The sequence below is a fragment of the Triturus cristatus genome, chromosome 12, assembly GCF_964204655.1.
Source record: "Triturus cristatus chromosome 12, aTriCri1.1, whole genome shotgun sequence".
NCBI classification, from domain to species: domain Eukaryota; kingdom Metazoa; phylum Chordata; class Amphibia; order Caudata; family Salamandridae; genus Triturus; species Triturus cristatus.
Genome location: NC_140595.1, coordinates 24779193 through 24795571, shown reverse-complemented (window position 1 = coordinate 24795571; position 16379 = coordinate 24779193). Strand labels below are relative to the sequence as shown.

Genomic DNA, 16379 nt, shown 5'->3' with positions numbered 1-16379 from the left:
TTTTATAAATCTAATTTATAACCAAAGCCCTCAAGAGATCTTAGGTCTTAGACGTCATAGATTTCCCCAACATAGAAATGCTGGTGGACCGCCGTAAGTTCCACAGGCGAATTTGCGGTACACTTTGCGCCCATTACCCGATATCCACCACGGGCAAGCGCTATACTCCAGCTAGCGCAATACCGGTTCCATCTGAGAAAGCTGTCCCTTAGCAAATTTTCACATGGAGAATAAGCTGCTCTCATGATTTTTTTTAGAGAGACTCCCAACACCAACCATAGCTCAGGGGCTGATATAAGGGAATCGAAGTAAGGGCTGGAAAAACTCAAACAAAATCAATCACACGCCTGTGGTAGGGTCTGTGCGGTGTAGACCTGCATGAGCAAATAACATTCGTTATCAAAAAAGCGTATAAATTCCCATAGTAAAAACATTAGGTTGAATGAGACATTGCCCTTGCAAATGAAAAACTATAAACCTCAGAAATGTGCCATATGGGGAGAGCGATGTAATCTTAGCAACCACGATGCACTGCGCATACCCTGACGCATGAAAAGCATTTCTACTGACATCATGAGTTATTTATATATATATATATATTTACATACATACAGGATCCTCTTGAGACACTGTCCTATAGTTTCATCAGGGGATTCAGGTGACAATATAAACCTTGAGCCTACATGTCGACAAGTTAGTAAACGTCACCAGAACTCAGAGATAGCAATATAGAATAATATTACTCATGCATGCTATCCATTATATATTTTTATAGAAGGTATTCATTTCGGTGCAATTTGTAGGCAAACTTTCTTTTTCAAACAGGTATGTGTTTATTGAAAACAGTAAAATGCCTGACCATACTGTTTGATTGTTTGTAGAAAAAAAGGGGGATTTAATTGAGAATAAAAGGTTTCAGGTAAAATAGGCTTTGCTTTCTTTAAAAAACGCTTTCTGGCTGCAGAAATCCGAGGTTGTTGAAGCCACTGCTAGTAAAGCAGAGCTAATAATGGACTCTGATTGCAACTGAAATAGGAGAATGGTCTCCAGTGTTTATTCCAAAAGACTTTCAGAGTTATTCATGCACTCTTCTACTAATGATTGCCCTGCTTGCATTTTGAACGTTTTTATTTTTCTAGGCTATCACAAATGTACTGCTATTTAAACAGGGGGCAGGGACTAGTTCAGAGACGTTTGAAGCTAGTCTTGTAGTGTTCAGCTAACAATGTACCCTGATTACAATTTGAATGTTCCGGCTTTGCACTGACTTCCATGAAGAGGTTACTAATTAAACAATGGGCAATGTTGAAGCTCTGCTGACACTGTTATGATTTCGTTTCTGTGAAAAATGGGACATATTTCATGGGTCCCTGTGAAATATGGGGTTTATGACACTGTGTTTGTGGTGAAATAAACTTAACCATACATGTAACATATTTAATTCATATTCCATCTTAATACATGTTTTGGGAAATTAGTTCACAATGAAATCCTAACCTGTTTGATGTTTTCTATTCCTGAAACCAAAATGTTGCGTCTTCAGTGGAGCTCACTACCCAGAAAATAACCAGAACGCCTGCCCCGCGCAGACTGGCCGTAGTGTCCACTCCAGATCCGGGTTCAGACAGACAGCTGGACATTGATCTCTCCCACCTAACCAATGAGGAGATGGAGAAGCTAACTTTACCAATGGGACCCGCCCCCACTTTGGCTGGCCGCAAGGCCAACAAGCACACGCGTATATCTATGGCGACCAGTGAGGATGCAGATCCGTTCAACATTGATGATGATCGCGCAGATGCATCCTTGTTGATCGAGAGCACAGGTGCATCGGTAAAAGCCCGTGAGTACGCAGAAACATCTTCCATTACAAATGGCTACCCAAAAGCATCCATGATGGCCAATGAAAATGCAGAGGACCCCATAACAGCCAATAACCACATCGAAGCATCTGCCTTGGACAATGAGGCCAAAGATATACCCCCAGAGACCAATGAGGACGCCCCCATCACAGCCAGCGAGGGCACAGACGCATCTCTGTTCCCCGAGGACTTGTACGTATCAATGACAGCCAGCGAGCAGTCCAACACAACTCCGATATCCGTCAAGCTCACAGGCACATCTGTGAGTTCAAACTCGGACACGGAGACATTGGAGAAAGGCAATGCGGAAGACGATGGCAGTGGTCATGGTAAGGAACGACTGCTTGATTTGAGAGGGTGGGAAAACTTTTCACAGGTCTCTGAGAATGACCTTCGTTCTTCTGGCAAATATCTCCTCATTAAGTTCTTATTGGCGACCCCTTCTCTGAAGGCGTCTCCCAGCCTGTCCTTCTCTTTACTCTGGTTTAGCATCAAAGTTGTCTGCTATGCGCCCAGCTGGCCCATTTTTTTTCAACCACAGTTTCCCCTATGTGAACGAATTGAGTCTGGTTGTGGGCAGATTCAAAAACCATTCTCCATGAGTGTGACTTAATCCCAGAAATTCAGACGTCACACTTAAGTTTGGAGTATGTCACTCATGCGCTCAGAAAATTGTGAATTAGGACCTGTAGTTGTATAACATGCGTAACATCATGCGCAGACACAGACCATAACATTTTATTTTGTGTGTAACAGGAGTGACGTAGACAGTACATATTGCACTATCTCTATCTTGCAGTTACAAAAAAATGCCTCCTCAAGGAAAGTGTAATGTGTGAGAAGTTTTCTTTTCTCAAACGTTTTCCAAGTTTGCATGTGTGCTGTACTGTTCAACACACATACAAAGTTACACAATGTGTTAACTACGTCTAAGCATGAATTCATGTCCTGGAAGGGAATCCTTCTAGTACAAAACATGCTTTGCTTCAGTCACCACTGTTGCACTACGGTGAGGAGTGCCAGGAGTAGGGGCGAGAACAACCGCGCCGTCTCTCAGTACGTCTACTCTCTCCCTTTGACGCAATACAGAACAGGAGCGTTGGTAGCTGCCCTGCGTTGCATGAGTTTTTAGTAAATATGCGCTGCGGACTATAAATGTGGGTCTATTTTAGTAATATGCATAGGTCGGCCGATGCAGGTTACGTATGCAAACACTGCACTGGCTGTATGTATATTGTGCTAACAGTAAGCAGTCAGGCAGACCGGAAACACGGCACTCTATGCAGCATGCATTTAGTGTACGCAGACATACTTTAAACAATGCACTTATGCAGCATGCAGTTAGTGTATGCAGACATACTGTAAACAATGCACTTAAGAAGCATGCAGTTAGTGTATGCAGACATACTGTAAACAATGCACTTATGCAGCATGCACTTAGTGTATGCAGACATACTGTAAACAATGCACTGTTTGCAGCATGCACTAAGTGTACGCAGATACGAAGACACACTGTAAACAATGCACTGTTTGCAACACCCACTTAGTTTACACAAACACATTGTAAACAGTGCACGGTTTACAGCAGCTACACTGTAAACAATGCACTGTTTGCAGGATACAGTTATTATAAACAGACACATTGTAAACAATGCACTGTTTGCAGCATGCACTAAGTGTACGCAGATACGAAGACACACTGTAAACAGTGCACTGTTTGCAGCATCCACCTAGTTTTTCGCAAGTACGCAGACATACTGTAAACAATGCACTGTTTGCAGCATGCACTTAGTGTACGCAGATATACTGTAAACAAAGCACTGTTTGCAACACCCACTTAGTTTACGCAAACACAATGTAAACAGTGAACTGTTTGCAGCAGCTACACTGTAAACAATGCACTGTTTGCAGGATACAGTTATTATAAACAGACACATTGTAAACAATGCAATGTTTGCAGCATGCACTAAGTGTACGCAGATACGAAGACACACTGTAAACAGTGCACTGTTTGCAGCATCCACCTAGTGTTTCGCAAGTACGCAGACATACTGTAAACAATGCACTGTTTGCAGCATGCACTTAGTGTACGCAGATATACTGTAAACAAAGCACTGTTTGCAACAACACTTAGTTTACGCAAACACAATGTAAACAGTGCACTGTTTACAGCAGCTACACTGTAAACAATGCACTGTTTGCAGGATACAGTTATTATAAACAGACACATTGTAAACAATGCACTGTTTGCAGCATGCACTAAGTGTACGCAGATACGAAGACACACTGTAAACAGTGCACTGTTTGCAGCATCCACCTATGTTTCGCAAGTACGCATACATGCTGTAAACAATGCACTGTTTGCAGCATGCACTTAGTGTACGCAGATATACTGTAAACAAAGCACTGTTTGCAACACCCACTTAGTTTACGCAAACACAATGTAAACAGTGAACCGTTTGCAGCAGCTACACTGTAAACAATGCACTGTTTGCAGGATACAGTTATTAAAAACAGACACATTGCAAACAATCCACTGTTTGAAGCATGCACTTAGTATACACAGACACACTGTAAACAATGCACTGTTTGCAGCATGCACTACGTATACGCAGATACGAAGACACACTGTAAACAGTGCACTGTTTGCAGCATCCACCTAGTGTTTCGCACGTATGCAGACATGCTGTAAACAATGCACTGTTTTCAGCGTGCACTTAGTATACATAGACACACTGTAAACAATGCACTGTTTGCAGCATACACTTAGTATACACACACTTTGTAAACAATGCACGGTTTGCAGCATGCACTAAGTGTACGCAGATACGAAGACACACTGCAAACAGTGCACTGTTTGCAGCATCCACCTAGTGTTTCGCAAGTACGCAGCGTGCACTTAGTATATGCAGACACACTGCAAACAGTGCACTGTTTGCAGTATGCCCTTAGTGTACGCAGACACACTAAACAATGCACTGTTTATAGCATGTACCTATTGTGGGCAGAGAGGCAGGCAGCACTACATTAGATTACTTCCTGTTAAGAGAAATGTGGCACAGTGCACTTCCTGTGAGCCCGCCATTATCTTTGGGAGCAACCACTATTACCAATGAGACGGAGCTATTGAAACATCCCCTTGAGATTTCTAACTTCAGTAGCTATGTTTTTTGCTTAGTGTGCAGTCCCAAGGAAATCCTGTTCTGGACCAGGTTGTGTTGTGGTTTCTGTTAAGGTTGTACAAGTTATGTTGAATTACCCCCCTCCCCCTCCATGCCTTACCTCAGTCGATCCTTCCGTAGCCCTTCTTGGCTCAATCCTTTCAGCCTGTTTTGAAGAAATTCCCACTTGCTCCCATCTAATGCTCTTGGTAATGATTCAGTACCACTCTGTGGCCATTGCGAATGCACCAGTCCCACTATGCATCAGTACCACTATGCATCAGTCCCACTATGCATCAATCCCACTATGCATCAGTCCCACTATGCATCAGTCCCACTATGCATCAGTCCTACTATGCATCAATCCCACTATGCATCAGTCCCACTATGCATCAGTCCCACTATGCATCAGTCCCACTATGCATCAATCCCACTATGCATCAGTCCCACTATGCATCAATCCCACTATGCATCAGTCCCACTATGCATCAGTCCCACTATGCATCAGTCCCACTATGCATCAGTCCCACTATGCATCAGTCCCACAGTCGCTACTCATTTCTTTTTTATATTTTCATTTTGTCCTATTTATTTAGATTATATTCACCTTTCCCTTTTCTTCCTTTGCATGCATTTGTTTTATTTCTTCAAAGTGTTCCTATTTACGTTATTTTTCTTAGGTTAAAGTTGGTAACTGTCACGTGATAAACCAAAACCTAAAACCATTGAAAAATAACAGCATGTCTCCCTAATCTGGCTGAACTGCTATGAAAATGTTAGATAGGTGTACCTTGAGGTGAACTACACGTGTCCATTAGTTCCTGACACTCTTCTTTCCCAGACGTCTGCTGGGTTCTTATTAAATGATCTCTAAAGTGAGAACTTTGTATTTTACTATTGGGCTTGTGTGGATGGTATGACTTTTTATTCCACTTTTTCTAATTATTTTCACTTTTTTTTTTTTTTTAAATGAAATAAAAGCAGACTCAACAGAAAATGCCCAGATGCTACATGGAGGAGGGAAGGCCACCATTCGCCGACTCCGTCCAACTCAAGGCCATCACGCCTCCTCGCCCCAGAACCCTCCCCAAAACCGCCTCAAGACGTCGGTGTTCATCAACCAGCTCTTTCGTCTGAACCATGAGGACGGCAGCCGCTTCACCCTTCCTAGAACCCTCCCAACCACGGTGACCAGCCAATCATGGTACAGCTATGGAACCGCCATCTCAGACGATGGAAGCGGGCAGGAAGAGTCGACTCAAACACCAGCCACGACTCTGTCCCAGATCGTCAGTGTGGATGCAGCTGCCCTCGGTGAGTGCTTTTTGTTGTCGTCCAGTAGCAGCCATTGCTTGTGCTGTCTCTGCCAGCAGTGTAGCGTTTGTCTGGAAGTGAAGTCGGTTGAGAGTCCCTGCTGCCCTGGGCTGCAGTTTGAATAGAGTTTGAGGGTCCAGGAATCATTAGTAATGGGAAGGGGGAATTTTAGTTGGTCCTTTGTATACCTTCCCTAGTATATAGACAACAATTTTGATGAAGTAAGCAAGTTCCCCCTAATCGAGTGGCCGTGCCTAGTCATAGGATGCAAGACCCTCGTCCACGATGACGGCATGCTTCGTCATCTGGTCTGCTCCTCGTCCAGCCTATGGTCATTATTGGCTGGGGGGCCTCCCGTATTCTGATCTCTTTACGGCAATTATTTTCAACAAAATGGTGGTGTTAAAGGGATCTTAAATGGAAGATTGCTAAAATTACCTGTAGGTTAACTAAAACATAAGCGCTTTCAGGGTATTCTGTCAATCAATCAACCAGTACTTGTAAAGCGCTGCTTATCACCCGTGAGGGTGTGCAAGCACTGGATTGCTGGGCTTGGACAAAAAGGCAGGTCTTGAGCCAGAAACCATATTTCAATTAGCATGCTACAACAATACTGTAGCAAACATTTACACTACTTTAATGTCCGGAACGTAAGTGTGTATCGGTTTATTATTCTTAATTCCCCCTATATTAGGGCGACCAGACGTCCAGTTTTTCCCTGGATGGTTTTTGGAGCAGTGTCCGACACTTTGCTCCAAATTAAAGAAATGTCTAGTTTTTTGTGCAGTGCCCGGGTAAAACAGAGAAATGTCTCGATTTTCAAATAGTGTCTCAGTGCGCATGTTACTTTGCACAGGCGCTGAGACGGGTCTCTATTGGGCTCTCCATTTTTGCCCTAAATGTGAAAAAAAAATCTTACTGCTGCAGCAGCACCACCCTTCACTGCTTCCAAGAGACTCTTTATTGTTCTTTCAGTGTCAACATTCCAGAACTGAAGCATTTTCACTGTTATGTACACCAAAGCCAAAGTTGTTGCTTATTTAGCTTATGCAGCTAACAGCAATTGACAAAGCTAATAGTCCTAGCTTGTTGTAGGTGTAATGTTACTTGTTGTCTGGATACAATGACAGAAGCCGCACATTTTTTTAGCTTATGTGTTGTAAGCCACGCCCTTAATTACATCGGCCATGCCCCTTTGAGAGATCCCCCAGTTTTGTTCATCCCACTTAAAGCCTGGGTACTTCTGTCATATCACCTGGTCTTTATAGAGCGATGTAATGGCCTTCAACGCTCTGCCATGTTTGGGTGCACTGGAAAGGCACAGGGTGCATGAGTGGTTGAAGGGAGTGTGGGGGTAAGCGTCGGGTGTCGAGTACGAGTGGTCAAGTTACTGCAGCCTCAAAGCCTGCTCAGGTAGTATTTCTACAACATCTGAAGGCCCTGTGTGATGTAGAAGGGTGAGACGTCTGCGGGTGCTGTTGTCTCATGGAACATGGTTAGGTGATATACACAGGGTGAGAGGCGAGCTCTGCTTGCTGTGACCTACAACACTTGCGTGCTGTGGTACCCTTCTCCGCACAACTCAGACCGCCTACCTGGGCGGAAGCTGTGCGCTGGACTGTTCTACCAGACAACCAGAAATGTTGGCTTGTAATTGGACTGTAACTGCCCCCTGAAAAAAGGCACATGGGTAAATGTTTTAAGCACTATGATGTCATGGGTTTTATCACAGCAAAGAATGGATGCATATACAGTGCCTAGAGGTATTTTTAAAGCTGCTCAACAGGAGACACTTATGTACGACAGCAGCGTGCACAGAGCAGACATTACCAGTAACATACTGCATCTATTTTAGTGTTAACCTTGTAGCTGAGAAATGCAACAATCTCCGTCCCCCCACCCTCGTCTCAGAGGCACTGGCAAACCTATAGTCAGTGACTATCCCACACTTCAGAGGCACAGTCAGGCCTTCTCTCAGCCCTCCCCTCATCTCTGAGGCACAGTCAGGCCTACTGCCTCAGTCCTTCCTGCATAATAGCGCCTTTTGTCTCCCTTTCTCTTCTTTCTTCCTCTTCTCAGCTTCTGACATGGGGCAAGCTTTATAGCCTTCATTGCAAGCTAGTAGTTTTGAGGCTGCTCTTGGCATTGTCGAAGCGAAAATCCTACATCCTGTAATGCACTTGCTGTTAGCTTAAAACTCCACTGCTGTCTGTATCACACACCTGATTTGTGGTCTGTAATTCTTCATCTGTGTCTGTGGAGGCGGCTGTCAATGTAGTCCTTTTTCTAGGTCTATGACACCTGACAAATAGTCCTACTTTCATGTCGACAGTTACTGCAAATTGCAGTCCTACTTCTATGTCTATGACCTGTCCTGTTTTTTTGTTTTGAGAATCTAGTCTCCCTACCCTATATGTCCCTTGAGTATGTATACCTCACAGGTACAGAGCTGTGGAGTCGAGAATTGTAAATCTATACTTGTGTACGGCTACCGAATATGTTAGCTATCATTGTTTTAGCAGATATTGTAGACTGATTTTCTGACATTGATATTCTGATATACAACCTTTCCAGGATATTGGCCGATTCACCTGCCACGGATGGAATTTCAGCCAGCCGAGTTGTCCTTATAGCTACTTGAAGTGGTTTTGATGAGCCCTCTATGGATATTTCAATCATCTTCGCTAATTTACTGAGCCAACATTTTCACCAGTGTCCACCAGGCCTTTGATTGTGCCTCGGGTGCTACAGCGTGTTTCTAGGCAGACCACGGCTCTGAGGCAGAGGTCATCTTCGGCACGCAACTGTTTGTTTTGCTGTTAATGGACCGCTCGGGACAAGCGCTCCCTGTGCCTGGAGCGTGCAATAACAAGGCGCGCTGTTTGTCACATGCTTAGATTTTTAATAAAAGATACCTCCCGGGTTACATTCTTTTACGGACTACAATATTTTAGAATCGTGTCTGTGTTTGTACTGGTGTTTAATCTCTTCTCCGTCTCCAAGAGCTGAACAGCGCGAGTATCTGTGAGCAGGGCTGTCTTAACAGTATTATAGGCCCCCGGGCAAAGCAGTGCACTGGGCCCTGCATCACAACCACTCACAGGAATAAAAATGTTTAACGGAAAATTAGTGTTAAATTCTGGTCTCCATGGGGGGCCCCTATGCTCATGGGACCCCCGGGCTACAGCCCAGCGTGCCTGTGTGTTAAGACAGCACTGACTGTGAGGCGCTACCACGGCACAATACCGAGTAAGGCTGCCCCCCCTCCCCAAAGCCCTTTTAAAGGGGCCCACGCCTCCGTATAAAGCTGCCTCGTACAGACAGATCACCCTTGTTGTGTCCCTGAGTCCAATCTCCTCCGCTCCCAAGACACAGGTGTACTATAGTGTTCTGTAACATTTCTATAGCGCTTCGTTGCACTACTAGAGACCCCAAAGCGCTGTACTGGGAGGTCGCGTGACACGCTACCAGAATAGCCGCATGCATGGTTAGTAAGCTCTGTAATTATATTGTGACCTATGCGGGGAGTGCTGGGTGCCATGCTGGATGGTGGTGGTGGGGGGGAGGGGTGTTGTGGTGTCTTGCGTACTCGGCGCTCCTATTTTGCGTGTGAGGGATACAGACCCACGTTCTGGTGGCTTAGTGGACTAATGCACCTACTGCAGGGATCTGTGAAATGAAAGAAATACTACAATTCTGGACCTAGCCACTAGATGACGGAATAATGCACAGCACGTGAATCCAGAAAAAATTCACGCTGCAAAATGTGTTTAACGTCCATGCGTCCAGGAACGGTGTAAGGCACAACAGCGTATTCTCATTAGATGCTGCATCCATGTCACCAACACAAACGTCCATTATTAAGCATTTTCCCTGTAATTTAGCATTTCTTGGCTAACTCACTGACTCCAGTCCTGCCTCTCACTCTGAGTGTGACCTTGGCACTCTCATCTGATTATGTGAAACCTCCGCACACAAACAGTTATCAGCTAATAAGGGCTGTTCGTGCCCATCCCCTGTGGCGCCTGCAGAAATGTCTGCTGACACCTCGAAATGCCAATATGACCCCAGGTGCCACTTAGAAGCGGAAACGAGCCAGCCTGGAAACACATAACGCTGTGCACCCTGGGAGGCCGTCGCCAGCCCGCGTGCGCCCAGCTCTCCGCTCCTGACATTATGGGCATTCCTGGGCAGAAGTACGGGGGGAGGCAAGGGACAAAGAGCCTCAGCATGTTTCTTTCAAGGCAGGGGGATAAGAAGCTGGCAGCGGGGTGCTACTGCAGCAGGAGAAAGCATGGCATTTTTTTTTTTTTGCAGATTTATATAGCGTGAACTCGACCCGAAGGTATTGGAGCGCTTTACATGAGCACCAGTTACGTTACACAAGGACACAATCATTTTTAGGTCTCGGCTAGCGATAGCTGCGCTTGCGCAGTCTCGCTCGCGAGATTTAATGACTTTAAGAAGAGGGGCTTGCACCCGCCCCTCTTCTCTCCTGTTCTCCATTGGCTGGCCTCTTAAATGCTGGCCAGCCACTGGAGAAGAGGTCCAGTCACTCCGATTATGCCCCGTCCTTTTCGGATCGGGGGCGTGTTTTTTGCGCGAAGTCTCAGGGAGGAGACAACAGCAAAACACGCCCCCAAATCCGAAAAGGACGCTCCCTTTCTCCGAGGCATTTTCTGCTATGCCTCGGAGAAAGGCGGTGGTGTCTTCCGGGTCCCTCGGCTTGTTTTGCTTATTTCACTGTTGTATCGTTCTTTTCCATTTCTCAGTCTCGCTCCTGCCTACACTCCGTCGCTGTTTCTTGTTCTTTCTTTTTTTCTGCCGATTTATATAGCGCGAAATCGATCCGAAGGTATTGGAGCGCTTTACATAGGCACCAGTTACGTTACACAATGACATTCATTTTTTTGGTATGCACGGGGAGATTAAGTATCACAGTCGACCCCGAGGCTCGAACCTTCGTTTTCCAGCTCCAAAAGTCAGCAGTCTAGTATCAAGACCACATCCTCTCCCAATTATTTGTATGATCTCTTTGCATTCCAAGATTAAAACGCGCATCTCGGAATCAAAACACACGAATGCGCAAGGCTGAAGTTAATCCAGGCTGATTTGCACACACGCGGGAAGTTGAGAAATTCAAGTTTCACAGACAAGTCAGTAGGCAGGATTTCACCGTGCGCACGCGCACCTGAGCAAACTAGGCGTCTAGATAAGGAGCTTAAACCAACTGAACACCGGTAGAAAACGTGTTCGGTGCCAACCCTACTCGTAGCAGGCTTGTGCGACAGTCAAAGCACGGTACTCGGGCTTCAGTTTTATGGGTACCGTCTTCTTTATCAACAGTCTTTCCCCCGATCATCCGAGCCAGGTTCGCCCTTCTTCTATTTCCACTGACCACTCTAGTACCCGCCTACCTACCAGTATTGACACTTCCCGGCTGCCTTACTCACACGCCTTTGTCCCTCTTTCAGTCTTTAATAAAGTTTTCGGGTGTTGAAGCTTTCTTTTCTGCCAAGATGGCGCAGTACGATCTCACCACGAAGATCGCACACTTCCTGGATCGGCACCTTGTTTTCCCGCTACTGGAGTTTCTCTCAGTTAAAGAGGTCAGAGAAGGGAGGGGACGGGATCTAAAAGTGTAATGCAGGGCTCGTGGCCGCTGTGCACGTGCTTAGCGGCCCAAAGCCCCTGCCTCGCCATCTGACTGTCTCTATAGACGATGATGCAGCGTGTAGCTGTAGGCAGCTCACCCTTACAACAGGCGCTCAAATGTGTTGTCCACCTCATTCAATCTGCAAGAGTCGCATCTCAAGAGATACTTCGCATAGTCGAGTCATTTGTATAACATTCACTCCGTGCCCAATATGTAATTTAGGATCATGTTATAAAATCAATTGTGTAAATATAGTCGAGGGAACACTATTGGATTGAAAGTCCGCATATGAAAGGTTAGATTCGTATGTAACTCAGGGAAATTGTAGGGCTAGTTTTCTTCTACTCAGAAGTAGGATTTTGTTTCATTTATGTTTACGTCACGCCGATTGCGTTATTTCTAGGCTGCTCAATATTTTAACCAGATCGTTTTTGTTGTTAAATATTTTTGTTAAAGCTTCAAATGATTGTTTATAAAGTAGATGTAAATAGGCATATTCATATCGTCGCTTTTACACCCCCCACCCTTAACTCCGATATAAAGAAATAGCCATAATTATGTCGTCTACACAGAGGTCCAAATTGCCCTGCCAAGGTCGGGCCCACAGAGAATGCTATTCTCCGAGTTATGTCAGATTGTTCTATTATCTCAGTTTACAAAATACAAAATACAAAAACAATGTCAGGAGCAATGCCAATAGCTCTAACTTTAACAATGCCGAGACCATTGCATTGTAAATGCTTGTTTTGGGTAGGCACTGGGAGATTAAGTGATTTGCCCAGAATGACAGGATGTGTAGTCGACCCCCAGGCTCGAACCTTGGATTCCCAGCTCCAAAGTCGGCAATATAGCCGTCATTTGCCAGGCACAAGGTTTCCTTTTGTATTAAGAGCCGGCTTAGTGTGGTTAGAGAGCCTCAGACCAGGTTGGTCACAACTCTTTCTGTGAGTAAAATTAGAGAGACGGAGATATATATATATAGATATATATATTTTTTTCATGTGACCAAGACCCAGTGAGAGGTCGAAACGCGTCTTTCTTTGCCAATAAATCAACTGCTTTTGCATCCCAAACAGGAGTGGCTCGTCTCTTTATCTTGAATTGGTAGGATTTTATATATGTCTTTTTAAGGGGGGAGGTGGGGGGTGAGAGCCTGGTTCTGCTTGCCCTGAGGTGCACAAGTGCTAAATATACTTCAAGTCCGGAGAGTCTTGTAGCCGCCATACTTCATGACACCCAGTCCTACTTACGATGCGGGGGCACCTTATAATTGTACAGTTTTAGAGTTGGAAATGATGCACACCGGAAGGCTAACCTTTTGGTTAAAAATACAGATGTGGGATTTTAAGTAGCACAGTGCTCAATGTACCTGCTACAAATACCTGGACAACACATATAATTATGAAATTTGAAAACCCTCCGTGACATAAGAAAAACTAAAATCAACAGACATCTAATATCTGTTGCTCTGAGGATGATAAGGAGTCACCTTCAGTTAAATGCTTCAAACATCAAAATAATGACCGGCGATGACCATAAGAGTTAGGATTCTCTGTTTTTCTGGCCGAATGCGCAGGGATCTCCTCCAAAATTAAGTAAAGAAGTGTGAGATCTTGCTATTGCACTTTTCAGCAAAGCTCGAGAGGACAAGCTGTCTAAATCGACTTTCTGGACAGCGAAAACACTTCGATGCATCTTTCCACATCTTGGATTTCCTCAAAAGGGACAAGCAACAAAATCGCTCATCCGGTCTAACCTGGGTTACACTCACGGACTATACCATGGCATCCACTCTCAACCATAAGAAGGCTGCCGAGAATTCAGAGCTCAGCAGCAAGACTGCTAGTGAATGTAAACATCCAGACTCTGATCTTTCCAGCCCTAAGCGCTGAATCCTGGACCACAGCAGCTCAAAGCCTTTCAAGCTGGTATCACCCAGGAGCGATGAACGGCAAAGGACCAAAATTCCTTCAATCAAAAATCCCAAATACCCAACCGAAGAACTTGCGTTCCAGGCTGTCGCAGTGTCTAATAATCCCATCTAATAGGAAGAAAACCATTGGTGACTGTACTCGCAGCATTCAAGCCACCAGATTATGGGGGTCTAGCCTGGCTGTCTGCCGAGAGACGCCCCGCACTGCCCTCTAATGATGGTCAAGGGAGGATCGGGTCAGTCCAACCCTCTCACAAACACCCACTTTCTAAGATCAAGGCTGAACCACATTAGTCCAACCCCCTTTACAAACATCCCCTTGGAAAACCATATCCGCCCAGTCTGTTCTTAGCAGATCACATCAGTTTAACAACTAAATATGCATTTGAAATAATAATTCTGGCACGTCCAGGCCATTCTTGCAGTGCTGGGTGGCCTGGAATGGTCCAAGCTGGCACATTTGTAGGAGTGCGATGATTAATAGTGAGCTCTTATGCTGGCATTTGGCAACGGTGGCAGTGCAAACTGCAGTGGCCTCCTGAGCAATATCGTTGGCCCTGGACTTTATTTTTTTTTACAATTTAAGCACTGCCCTCACTGGGATGCCAGAGCGCCTCCTAGAGGCCCTCTTTGTTAGACCGGATCTTTCCTTCCCAGAGGGTAGCTTGGGGTCTCTTGGCCCTCACTGTGCCCGTCATGTACCCCCGGAGGTGCTCTTTGTTAGAAAGGGGCTGCCACCTTTCTTCCTATAGTATCGCTTGGGGTCTTTGGGTCTCCTAGGACCCCGGAGGAGCTTTTTGTTAGAAAGGAAGCTGCCCTACCCTTCCCAGAGGGTCTCCTAAAGTCTGTGTTTGCTGACCCTTGTTTGCCCCCTGGTGGTGGTCTTTGTTAGAGGGGCTGGTCTTTTCTTCCAGCAGGGCTCCTTGGGGTCTTTCGAGTACCACCTGGAGGCGCTCCTTGTTAGAGAGGAAAAGACACACAATTGATGGACGGAATGCAGAACAAATCAAAACATTCACCCCCAGTCAAGAGATCTGGGTTAAATCCATCGTTCTTTTGCTCACCATGCCACCCCAGTTTAGACCTGGCCATATGCAAATCAGTCTTGACCCTGTGCCTCATGGGTACAGTCCAACCAGGTCATCCCTGGACCGGAAACAAGCATCCTAGGACCGGTTTCAGAGTTTTTGTTAGAGAGGGGCTGGTCTATTCTTCCAGGACTGTTCCTTGGGGTCTCTCGGCTCGTGTGTGCCGCCTATGAGTGCTTTTTATGTCTCGCAGACCTAGCGCTGAAGCGCGCATGCATTCCCGCTCTGTGAGGCTGAATGTCGTCGATACACTTTCGGAAGGGGGCTTGAAGCCACGCCCACCATTTTGATTGGCTGGCATCATCCTCCATGCTAAACGCTGGCTCACGATTGAAAAGGAGGCTTCTTAGTCCCTCCTGTTTACCGTTTCCTGGAGGAGTTACACGGTTTCCTATAAAACTCGGTAAGCGCTCTTTCTTTCTTTTCACCGTTTTGGTCCATTGGTACTCATTCTTCATTTCACAATTTATTTATCTCCCCGTAACTAAATCTGTGCGAATCTGGGCTTCATCTCCCTGGGGCTCAAATTAAAATACGTGGCGTGGCATACAATTACGGGTGATGTGTAGATATGTGTGATGCAAAAATGAACGGTGCCATTTAGCTCTGTTCTAATTAAAGGTTTCCATCCGACCGCCATCCCGTTCTGGATGCTGTTGTCCGACTCCACGGGAGCACCACAACAACACAGTTCTGTGTACACCGACTCAATGTTAAATGCTCCAGTTGCAATTAACACGGTCTAGTTAATACGTTCAAAGAGTCACGGACCTGGGTTCGCGCCGTCGAATAACGCAGAATAGGAAAATATATAAACTAGCGAGAATTATCCGCTACACCAGGCCACATCGAGCATATCAAAGTTAATTCGCAGAGTGGGTTAATCACAAAACAGCAACCCCGGTCCCCCACAACACATCTCAGCTCCCAAAAACTCTCTCCTCTGCCTGTGTTAGATAGTTTGTGCAAATAGTAAACTAACACCAGCGCAATGTTTTCTTCCGTACAGATATTTCACTATTTTGATTTCGGTCTTCAGAAGCTTGGTGTTGTAAAGGTTGGGCCTCCTGTCTAGTCACAAGAAACGTACTTTTATGATGTGTGTTCACACGCGTGTGACTTAGAAAATGCGGCCTGCATTGTGCATGTCAGGTGCCGTTGTATGTTTGTCCTCGGGGCCTGTTACAGCTCACTGGAAGTATGTCGCAGGCAGGTATGTGTTGCCAGATTTTTACCCACCAACTCTACATGTTGTTAACCCCTCTTTCCCCCACCACTCGGTCCTTGCTTGCACATGGACCTGCCCCCTTCCCATGTCTTTTTATTGGTGCTTACCCCGTAGTAAAGACCAGCGGGGTAGCACTG

The 16379-nt window shown here is 45.5% G+C and overlaps 1 protein-coding gene across 3 annotated transcripts in view; it reads left to right on the top strand.

Annotated features, from left to right (window-relative positions):
* NCAN (neurocan) overlaps window positions 1-16379 on the top strand; it is a 359920-nt gene that overhangs the window by 238857 nt on the left and 104684 nt on the right. For 2 of the 3 annotated variants that reach the window (XM_085638463.1, XM_085638465.1), the window contains exons 9-10: window positions 1544-2191; window positions 6005-6337. In XM_085638463.1, the coding sequence (XP_085494589.1) occupies window positions 1544-2191; window positions 6005-6337 (981 nt within the window). The remainder of the gene's footprint in view (window positions 1-1543; window positions 2192-6004; window positions 6338-16379) is intronic. The other variant, XM_085638464.1, reaches the window with a different exon arrangement.